This window comes from Blastomyces dermatitidis, assembly GCF_000003525.1.
Source record: "Blastomyces dermatitidis ER-3 genomic scaffold supercont1.1, whole genome shotgun sequence".
NCBI classification, from domain to species: Eukaryota; Fungi; Ascomycota; class Eurotiomycetes; order Onygenales; family Ajellomycetaceae; genus Blastomyces; species Blastomyces dermatitidis.
Window position 1 is genome coordinate 8,169,587 of NW_025544774.1, and position 12,267 is coordinate 8,181,853.

Below are 12,267 nucleotides of genomic sequence, written 5' to 3' on the forward strand. Positions count from 1 at the left end.
GAATCTAATCACTATCACCAGATAGTAGATTATAACTATTTTGAAAAGCAGGAATCTCAACTGCTTGTATTCTATCTAGTTTATTATCAGAGTCATTTCTCAATTCTCTAATCTTAACAGATGTTTGAGAATTCAAATTCTGTTTACATTTAGCTGAAGAATTGAAGTTTGAAGATCTAGATAGTTGAGAGTTTCTTCTTTTTAAGCTTGCAGTTGTGAATTTACTAGCTTGACTTTTCTCTTCAGTTTTAGATTCACTTTAAGCTTCATCTTTTCTTCAGTTCTTCTGAGTTCTTGGAGTAAATACACATTCTTTTGAGCTAGATGTATGTTTTTCTTTACAATTGAAGCACTTAAGCAGAGTATATTGACATATTTCACCTCTTTTTGAGCATGTTTCACATTTATACTCACTAGTTTTATGATCTCTAGCACAGAATGCACATTTTGAGTCTCTGAAATAAGAGATTGCAAAGTGTTCATATCTTTAACAGTTTGAACACTGTGTTTGAGCTTTGAGATTCATTCTTGAATCTTTGTATTCATGAACTCTCATTTTCAAACCTGCTACTCTTACTTCAGAGATTCTTGATTATTCAAGTGTCTTTATATATACTAGAACAGAGGCATTTCTTCTGCTCTGTCTGAACTTAATTGAATTAAGTTATACAGACTCTTTTCTCAGTTGAATAGAATTGTATTCTTCTAATTCATTTTTAAGAAGCAGCATTTCTTTCTCACAGTCAAAAATTTCAACTGAAATATTATGAAGAATGAATTTGTCTCACTTTTCATCTCTTTTAGATAGAATTGTTGTATTCAGTAGAGATTCTATTACTGATTTTCAGAGATTCTCATTCTGAATGAGAAATTCTGCACTGAATTCAGATATTGTAGTTAAAATAATAGAGTTTTTAAAGAAAGATAGCTCAATTGAAGCTATGACTGATTTTTGAACTTTAATATCAGTTATTAACTGAGAAAAGAACTGCTGGTTAATTTCATTTCTAATTCTGAAAATAAGATTTGAGTTTAGCTTGGTTTTTTACAAGCTCTTCTAATTTAAGACTTTGAGAATAAGTCTTCTATTTCTGAAGATTTGAAAGTTCTTCTCTTTTTATATTTCTTTTTTTTTCTTTCTATGAACAGAGATCTGAGAAATATTCTTCTCAGTTTTCTCAGAATTTTGAGCAGATTTTGAACTAGCAGGTTTGAAGACAGCAGATTCTGCTACTTGAGCATATGTTTTCTTCTGATTTGAAGAAGAAGATGAAGAAGTAGAAGATGAAAAAGAGTCAGTGACTGTACTGAAAGATTTCAATGTTTTTTAAATTGTGTTTAAAATTTCAAGTTTGAACTTGATCACTTCTTGTAGTTGTCTAGCCTGAGCATAAAGAATTAATAGAACTTCTTCATTCTTCTCACTCAGACACTGTTTTGCAAGAATTTTGCTTGCTTTTTTCAGTTTCTGTATTTCCAGAACTTGTTGTTTCTCTATTTCTTCCTTCTTTCTTCTCTTTAGAATTTCAATCTCAGAAACAGCATCTGGAAAAACATCTTTTTTCACATCAACTGAGTGTACTCTTGAACTCATTTTACTCACTGAATGAAAAGTTGATCAGACTGTTTCAATTGAGAGATTTATCAGTCTATTTTCAAATGAAAAGTTGATCAGACTGTTTCAATTGAGACATTTATTAATCTATTTTCAAATAAAAAGTTAATCAGACTGTTTCAGTTGAGAGATTTATTAGTCTATTTTCAACTGAAAAGTTGATCAGACTGTTTCAAAAGAAGAATGAAAGACTTTTGTGTATAAAACATCTGATTTTTTTCACACTAGTTCAGTAACTAGATTAGATTTTTGAAGAGAATTTAATAAACTAAAAGTGATTTTTAAGATAAATCAATAAAATCTTTACAAACTCTTTCTTGAAATACAGTGAGAAAAAGTATGATATCAATTGATAATAAATCAGATAATATGACAGTTTTTGAGAGAAAAACTGATAAAAAATAAGTCAATTTTTTACAGAGAAATTGATTAAAACTATTCAATTTTATTCTAAATCATTTAATTCTTCTCACACAACAAGTGTATAACTCAAATCAGTTAATAAAGAGTGTAAAAGAGAATTAAGTATTAATGAAAGCTCTTTAGTCACTGAAAAAGTAATTCTTACTTAAAAGAATATAAAATTATGACAGAAAACAACTCTGTTTTTAATTCTTTGTAAGAATATTGTATAAAACTCAGAGAAAAACATCTTACTTTTTCAAGAGAAGTAAAAAACTATTTCTAAGATCTTTTGTTTTTATTGCATTAACTGCTGCAGAAGAATGAGATAGAAACTGCTAAAATATACACTACTGTATACTCTCTATCAAGACTTTCTCTCTTCAGAGTCTTGATATTATAGAGAATATAAGTCTGTTTCTATATAATAATGTAAATATTATTAGCAGGATGTAGAGAAACTGATTATTTATATTTTAAAATAGAAGACTTTATCAATGATTATATCAATATAGAGTTAATTCTTAAATTCAATAGAAATCTAGTATTACTGTTCTCAATTTCTTGCAGAATTTATTAAATATTGAGATATTAAAACTAGATTTAATATATCTCACTGTGCAGGGATCAAAGGCTCAGTCAGATCTTGAAGTATACTGATTTTATAGTTGTCATGTCTGCTGATTATGTATCAAGTACAGTTGCTGAGGTATCTTTTTGTACTTTTCTGTCAGGGATGGGCCAGGTTGAGAGAGATGATACAAGGGTGAGACTTGGCATTGATGTCTAGATATGATACACTGAAGACAGACCGCGGAGGTTGCACTTCAGAAGTGGCTGTTGATTATGTGCTTGATATTATCACTGAGGTATCTTTTTGTATTTTTCTGCCGGGGATGGGCCAGATTAGGAAGGGCGGTACAAGGGTGGGACTTGGTGTTGGTGTTCTGGAACATCAAAGGTGGGCAGGGTTTTCGCGGAGGTCGCTCCTCAGATATCTCCACAACTACAGATCGGGGATCTTCCAAAATTGAGAAGATTGATGCATATGGCTAGGTCTCTTCACCTTACAATTTGTATGGCAATTTGGCCCGGGGTTGTGGTGTGGTAGGGGGGAATGGGGGATAGTCCCACACAGGAGTTTCGAATGATGTCTGGTTCATGTTTGGCTGGATAACTCCACCACCACACGGGGTATGCGGTCGGCGATGGGGTCAAAATGCTCGTATGATTGAGGGCTTTTCGATGGATCTATCGGCGGGTTCTTATTCGAAAAATCGAGCGAGTTCGTGGTGGAGCGGTTGTCTGACTGTAGAGATTAATCAAGATTGTTTGTTTACTTTTATACATCAATGATATTCAATCTGAGTTAGTACTAAAATTATAACTAAGCTAAGAAACAAGATTATTTTCTCTTATATTAATTCTTCTTACACACATCAGTGATCAGTTATTGAAAATAAATTATCATCTTTCTTAAATTATTATTATATCTTCTGAATTCACTTCTTTCACTTCTTTTACTTCTATTAAAGATTCACAAACTCTTCAAGAAATCACTGTGAATCACAAAGTCTATATTGTTTATAATTCAACACAGAATGCTCTCTTTCAATTATAATGAATAATCACTTCATTCTTCACATCTGATTTCAGGTCATGAAATTTATAAAAAAACTCAACACAAACATTAAGATGAACTATGAAATAATTATCAACAGATTACATTGCAGATTACTGAAGAGTCATCTCTCTGCTACAATTACTGTAACTTTATTCAGAAACATTCATCATAGACTGATTATAGCTCTGAAGAAATTTTCTGACATCTGAAGTTATCAGAATGCAGACAATAAAAGAAAAATAATCAGAAGATTACTACTGAGCTGATAAGTTACTCTATTAGATAACAATTTTTGATAATACTAACTTTCTAATTTGAAGAAAATTATGTGAAAATGATTATATATCAGTACTCTGACTTCACAACTCTCATCTGATAACTTTCATGAATAATTACTTTATATATATATATCTCTGAATCTTTCTCTTTAATCAATTGAAAATCCTGAATTCTGAACACTTCTTTAAATACTTAATTCAAATCTTTATATTTCACATCAATTCTGTCTTCAGTCTAATCTCAAGACATACTACAAAGTTAATATGCAATATCTAGAATCAGAGTTGAAGAATCATCAAAGAGTGTCTCTCACAGTGAATGTATGAACTAGTATAAACAATCTTGCATTTATAAGAGTTATATGTTATTATATTGATGAGAACTGAACTTATTAAGAGACATTAATTGAATTTGAATCATTGATTAGTAATCATACTGAGAATTATATAGCAGAGATATTAATGACTGTGATTAAAAATGACTATTGAGATATTAGTCTCAGTCTTCTTATAATTATAACTGATAATACTGTGAATAACTACACTATAATGAAGAGCTTGAAGCAAAAATTGACTTTGCATTTCTGAAATAATAAACAAGATCATATTCTCTGCATTGCTTATATGATTCAACTTGTGATATAAACAGTGATAAAGAATCTTAACATTGAGACAAAGAATAATGAGATGACTGATTCTTGAGATGAGAATGAGATGAAAGTGATTACTTAAGTAACTTTTATATTCACTTTACAAAAGATAATGTTTTTTGATAATACTTTTTAATATTGCTTTTTAATAATGCTTTTTGATAATACTACTGTTAATTTTGAATAGATTGATTAATAATTTAAATATCACAGATTTAAAACATTGCTAATACAATTTGTATCTTCTCTAAACAATAACAATGATTTCATGATATTCAATAAATGAATAAATCAGTCACATCACTGAATATGATACAGAATGTTAGAATATGATAAAGTTTAATATATAAGATAACTGTTCAGACTCTTTAATTGTGTCAGATAATTAATCATTGAGTATAACACTCTGATTAGAAAAAGATTCAGATATTGAAACTTTCTGATATAAAGTGAACTCAGTTGAAATATGTGATTGATTTACTGTTTCAGTTTTATAAGATACTAAAGACAGTCTCAATCACTCATACATCAATGCTGCAGTCAGTCTGATGAGTGTATAACAGTTTATTTACTCATCTTCAGAAGCAGTTGAATCACTTAAAAAGAAATTCAGTCTGAGATAATACTATAGTGCAGGCTATTATTACTGTAAGAAATAAACTAACATATTACTACAGCAAAACTGAACAATCTTTTACAGAGTACTATGCTATAGCAGCTCTACTAGATCTCTCTTATCAAGTTAATATCTACACTTCTCAAGATTGAACAGAGAAGAAATGAGACTCATATGTTAAATTAGTCTGAGACTACTACAATGTCAACTATCAGAGATTTGAATAAGCAGATGTTTAAGATGTGAAGACAGTGACATACAATTCTCTAGTAAGTAACAATCTTTGATAACACTTCATATCATATAGAACTATAATACTAACTTTGAAACAGAACTTACATACATTGATTATAACTGAAAATCAGGCAAAACTACATGCTTGTAAAACTGAATTTGACTGCTATCTTCAAAATAATTCAATGAATTTACACATCAAATCAATTCTAGAGTTATAAAAAATTGTTGAGAGTATATATTTAACTGTTGCACTGATAGTACATGATATTCTGACAATTTCATTGACAGAGGTGAGAATGAAGTGAAAGTTTAACTCAAGTTGAGATATTTATCACTATTACTGAGAACAATTATAAGAAGAAACAATCAAGAAACTTATAATTGTAAAACATAGAATTATCAGACAGTTTAATACCTCTGATCATAGTATATCAGAGAAGTGTAGTTTTCATGAGAAAGTGAAGAATAAACTTGCACAAGAATATATTTAGTTGTTTCATGAGTATTATCAATAATTGTTATCAAATTCTGATTATATAAGCAATCACTAAATGAACTGAATGAGACTGATTTTAATCTTCAGTCTCAGTCTTATTCTGATTTTGAAAGAATGATCATCTTTCACAGTTTATTCTGAGAAATTACTCTCATTTCACTGTTCTTGAATTAAATCTAGTCATTTTTCACATCATTTCTCTCAGAAATGGTCCATTTTCAGATTTTTTTGAGGCTTGGTCCTGGTGGGACTCACATCAAGAAATGTATGAGACCAGATCAAATGAGACCAAATGTGAAATTCATGGTCCCGCCGGCCAGTCTAGTATTGATTATCACTTACAGAGTTCATATACAACAACTCAACACATGTTAACATAAATAACACTCTCTTTGAGATGCTCACTAAGACTCATCTGTGAATAATCTTGATAAACCCGCGAGAGTATACTATAGAGTATGATGATGTCTGTGAACAGGCTGAGAAAATTCAGAATATCTGAGAGAAAGTCTGTAAATTCTGAAGAAAGACTTAAGAGTATCAGAAGAGATACTATGACTCTAAGTATATTATAAAGAGTTTTAAGAAAGATAATAGAGTCTGACTGAGTCTAGAAAACATCATCATACAGAGATCTAGTAAGAAGCTGAATCTCTTATAGACAGAGTCTTGTAAGATTATAAAGAAAGTTAGCTTATAGTTTTATAGATTGAAACTGTTATCTGAGTTGTAGATATATAATATTTTTCATGTCTCTTTACTCTGTGAATATAAGAAATTCTTAGAAGAGAATTCTGTGACTTATCACTCTGTTTATAAAGTACTAGAGAGTGAAAGAGAATATCAGATAAAAGAAATTATTGACTCAAAGAAGCAAGATTGTAAGCTCTGATTCAAGATTCAGTAATAAGAGTATTCTGATGAGATGAATGAGTTTACTTGAGAATCATCTGAGCAGATAAGATATCTGCAGAAGCTCAGACATGACTTTCATACTGTGAATTCTGATAAGTCAGAATAACATAATCTTCATTAAGAATCTGATTGTGAAAAACATATTAACACTGTTATTTGCAAATTCTAGTCTATAAGATAATGAGTTTCTACTGAGATGAACAGTCTGCAGTGTATGCAAAGAGAAGAAGAAATCATATTCTTATTAAAGTTAAAAAACAAGAAAACAGAAATAGAGTTATAAACACAATTTAGAGATTAATAAAGAAAAAATAAAGAAAACTCACACTCATATTCTCAATATCTGTGATATTCAATTCTGTCACAATTATCAATTTCTCTCTTTAAAGAAGCAGAGAGTATCATATCTATATAATAGTTAGAGAAAGATCTGCAGATTATAAAGAATCTTATGAAATAAGAAACTGAGTAACAGACTCTTTTCTCTTTATAATAACAAGAGATTTTTTCTCACTGAGATTTTTTATAAATATACAGAATTTTTAGTGAGTATCACTGCAGTGCTGAGCTGATTCTATGAAATTCCTCAGTGAAAGACTTCACAGACAAAGTCTTAGAGAGGAAGAAATATGTAAGAAATGTCACTTCTTATAGATTCTTTATCTCTATTTCTATCTCTTATATAATTAATAGAGTTAGCAGCTCTTGACTATATACAACTATATAGACTGAAGTTCACAAATACTATTTACAACTCAGCTTGAATGCTATTATACATTTAATTTCTATATTTTATCTTTCTATCATGAATACTTCTAGTAGTTAACAGTACATATCACGCCAAGCTGCAAACACCTGAATAATCGCCTGCGAGCACTTATTCTTACAATAGTATTAAATTAAGACTGTCAATTCATGAGCACTCTCTGAACAAGAATCTGTCAAGTTCTCAAGATTATACACTGTTTATTAACTGTCTATCACTCTGAGACTGATGATGCATCAGAACAGACAATTCAGACTGTAAGAAATTATCTTTATAAGTTCTGTAATTACTTATAAGATGATTGATATAATCTTCTTCTACACACTGAAGTCACTCTTAATGACTGAGATGCTGTTTCCACAGATATAAGCCTGTTCTTTCTTATATATGAATATTATATGAAGGTATTGAATCTTCTAGAGATCACATACTTTACACTGAACTCTCACAGTCTGATTCAGATTGCTGATAATATAGTGATAAAGCTCTGAAATATCTGCAACTGAGCAGAGATCTTTATAATGAGTATTAAACAGAATTAAGAAGACAAGACTAATATTCACTGAGATCTCACTGAGTAATACAAGACAGAAGATCTGATGTGATTAAATCTTAAAAATATATAAATTACATACTCATCTCATACACTGAATTATCATCATATTAAATATAAAGTGATAGAAGTTCTAGACAGTTATAATTATCATCTTAATATATTATTAGAAATTCATGATATCTTTTATATGAACTTGCTCTGTCATGCTGTCACTGACCTGTTATCTTTTCAACTAACTTTCAATTAACAGTTATTAGAAATCATAGAAGAAGACAAGGAACTTAAGTGAGAGATTGAAGATATTCTCAATGAGAGATCTCATAGCTGCAGCTGATAATATCTTGTGAAATGAGTCAGCTATAATTGCCTGATCTGAACTCTGAGCTCTGTGTTATCTGAGACAGCAGCTCTTGACTGATGAGAACTACACACCCGCGATTCTATATCACTTCTGAAAAGAGAGGGTTAATGTGACAGGCTGCATCTGATCAATTATGTAGACTATTTTATTACACTTCACAGATTTCTACTGTTCTGATTCTTGATCACTGATTCTCGGCTGAAAACCTACAGAATTTCTATTCTTCTGTCTCAAAGGTTCATCATATACATCATCATGTATGTGTATAAATATTCATCTTAATCACTGATTCTCATACTTTCTCTTTCTTTCCTTCTCTAATGTTTTTCTCTTTGTTATATAAGACCTATGATATTATATCAATCTATTCAGCGTAGGCCTCTTACAAAATGTATAAGATTGAATTAAATGAAAGTAAATGTGAAATTCATGATTTCAGCGGCCAGTTTAAATATATCAGACTTTATAATTAGAACTATTAAATATAGTTACTGATTTAATATTTAGTATATATTTAACTTTCTTCTGATATTTCTATAACTCATTTCTCATAGTATCTCTTTGTATAAAGACAGATATAGTGAGATATTATATAATATTAGCTATAGTTATTTAATTTCAGCGTATTATCTGTATAAGATTTATAAAATTACCTGTAATACAATAGATAGATTGCTTCAGATTATCATTAAAAGTTAGTGTTTTAAAGATGAGAAATGATAAAGAATTTATTAAGTTAAAATAAACAGATTCTGTAGATAAGTATTAACTCTGCTTTTCTTTATTCTGAAGTTTCTCTATTATCTCATTACTAAATTTCATACTCTGATAAAAACTGATCTCAGTCTTATCTTATAAGTCAGAAATCTTCTTATAATAAGTAATTATTCTATTAATAAGTTATCTAGTAGAGTAAGTGATTCTGAGTCTTGAGCTAAACTCTGAAGTAACAGATGTATCACTTATATTAAGATAACTCTGCTTCTTCTAGATATGTAAAAAAAAAGTGATATTCTTCACAATAGAGAATGTACTTTTTCAAAAGTATAGAAATCTACTGAGTAGTAGATTCAGAGAAAATGAAATATATCTAATAAAAAGTAAGAGTCTTTTTAAAAAAGAAAAACTACTCTCATTAAAAAAAAATGTTAATATAATATTTTAAAAAGAAGAATATACTGTCTGAGCTATAATCTGTAGAATAGTTAAAGATTGTATTAACTAAACTAACTATATAATCATGTCTGGGGTCAGAATCAGAATTTTAATAGTTTTATTACTAATTTAACAGATTTTATTACACAGTTCTAATATTAGATAGTAGTCTTATACTGTCTCAGTGAGACTTACTGTCTACTCTTATTATATTTTTCAAATAAGATTATAATTTTTACTTCTTAATTTAAATTATTTTTATTGCTTTAAATGACTCTAAATCTTATTTAAGTATTATTAAAAAGTATTACTTTTTAAAAAATTTAAAATAGTTTAAAAAAAATTAAAATATCTACAAATAGTAACTTTATACTAAGAATAAGACTAAATGAAATTAAATAAAATTACTTTCTTATTTTTTTCAAGTCATGATTTTATTTTGAGATCTGATATATAGTCACTTTGCATGTTTATTTAATGATTAGTTTCAGTGAGATTCATGTTAAGAAATGTATAAGATTAGTGTATTATAACATGTCTGAAGCAGTGACTAGTCAGTAATATTATGTAAAGATAGTTGTTTGAGAAGCTGTATAAGTGAGCTTGACTATCTTGCTTAAATAGTGAGCTTATAGACTACAGAGCTATTATAAGAATATTACAGATATAATACTTAGTATACTAAGAAAATTGTATAAGATATATAGTAACTCTTGTATATATTTCAGTAGAAGAAAAAAATAAATCACTGACTTCTTTAATAAGAAGTCAGTATCTAGCTATTCTATATAGATAATAAGTGAATACTCTTCTTTTATTTCATAAGTAAGAATAGCTGAAGTAATATCTCAGTAGTATCTTATTATTAAGAAAGAGTAATCTGCTAATCTTATATAGAAGTAAGATTCTTATATTTATTAATCAGATCTTTCTATAATATATCTGAATAATATTATAGAGTAATTAAAAACTGATTCAGATAAGATAAAATTATCTGTATGAAAGTAATAAGTTATATAAAACTGTAACAGAGTCTTAATATAACTGAGAGTGTGATAATACTCTTCTCTTTAAGAGTATAGTCTCTATATTCTTAAGATTACTGAATTAGAAGTTATCTTTGTTATATAATAATAGTTATTAATTAATTTAACAGTACATGTACTGTATATAATATAAATAAATAGATGAGTTTTTCTGCTAACTGTATAAATCTTTCTTTTCTCATCTTCATTCAAATTAAACATGTGATAAGTGAGTTCCTTATATATTAATTTAGAATGTAGAAAACATAGTTAATAAGTAACTTACAGATCTCTTATTATATTTCATTCTATATATGAAATTCTCTGCAAAAGTGATATATTTTAGAGACAAAGCTAACAGTAGTAACAGGATTTTTTCAAAAAGATTTTCTCTCTCTGTAATATATTTTTCTTTCTCTCTCTCTCATCTGTAATAGTGAGTGCATGAAAGCATTATTCTTGAGAGATAATAAGGAACTTATTCTGATGTTTTCTAGTGAGTAATAAATGTCTTTGTGATGCGGCTGCGGCCTTCATGACTGTCAAGAAAGCCAGGTTGAAGGTGGCAGCAGTGATGAGCCGTGGAAGCACTGCTCTCATTGTCACATCTTCTTCTACTTCTCTTGCAGCTGTGATGGTAGTTGCCATGCCTTGCAGTGAGATGTCATCTCTTCTACCAGTCAGTTCATCTGTGTCTGATTCATCTCCTGCCCCTCTCATCACTGTTGTGACGCCACTTTCCCTCTCAATCAACACAGTGATGTATGACCCTGTGTGATCATTCAGAGAGAATTTCAGAGAGAGCTTGATTCTGAAGACAGTGACTCTGAGAAGCTTAATCTGTAGTTTCTCTCTCATAACATGTCTGAGTTCTGCTCAGAATACTGCTGAGTTGAGTTCACAGAGTTCTGCAGTTTCTTTATCTTCTTTCTATGAGAAGACTCTGATGTGATCTCTGATCAGTATCATCACTTGTCTATACTATACTAAGCAGCTGAAGAAGAGAGGGATTTTATACATCTATTTCTTCTCTTACTTTTATTATTTCTGTTATATCTGTAATAACAATTTCTATCTCTCTGTAAGTATTACTTCTTAGAAAGACATTATATCAGCTCTGATAAGAAGCTCAGATACTTAAGCAGTACAGAGTAAGAGTCTCAGAGCTTTAAGTATTAATAGATTCTGTTAAGACTGAGAAGATCTCTCTTACTTATCTGTAAAAGAAGATGAAAGTGTGAATCTTTAAGATAAAAAAACATCTCAGAATAACTGATCTTAAGAAGAGATCAGTTAGTATCACTATTGAAAGTACTGTAAAGATTAATCACTGATTAAAGAGAATCTTACTTTAATTAAAGCAGATCACTGAGATACTTTATAAATTAATAAGTTAATACTTTAAGTATTTCTTATACTCTTCTATAGTATGCTTCTCTGCAGTGCTGCAGTGCTAACTTCTCAGTAGATACAGATATCATTATCAGAGACTTCAATGATAAAGAATGAGTTTGATAAGAGTGTAATAATTAATAAGTAGACTCTGATCTCTCTTTTTACTTTTTCAGTGA

General features: G+C 29.2%; 2 protein-coding genes across 2 annotated transcripts; both read right to left on the minus strand.

The window, feature by feature from the left end:
• Positions 1 to 309: 309 nt before the first annotated feature.
• On the minus strand, positions 310 to 1,307 carry BDCG_16284 (uncharacterized protein; the record flags this gene model as incomplete). Its single annotated transcript, XM_045425535.1, has 2 exons — positions 310 to 513; positions 1,148 to 1,307. Coding segments are annotated over 2 exons (364 nt in total), but the record flags the coding sequence as incomplete, so codon positions are not given.
• Positions 1,308 to 11,149: 9,842 nt separating this feature from the next.
• Positions 11,150 to 11,554, minus strand: BDCG_01127 (uncharacterized protein; the record flags this gene model as incomplete). The annotated part of the gene is made up of 1 exon (XM_045416636.1): positions 11,150 to 11,554. The coding sequence occupies one exon, from the start codon at positions 11,552 to 11,554 to the stop codon at positions 11,150 to 11,152; it is 405 nt and encodes a 134-aa protein (XP_045272320.1).
• Between the last annotated feature and the right edge of the window lie 713 nt (positions 11,555 to 12,267).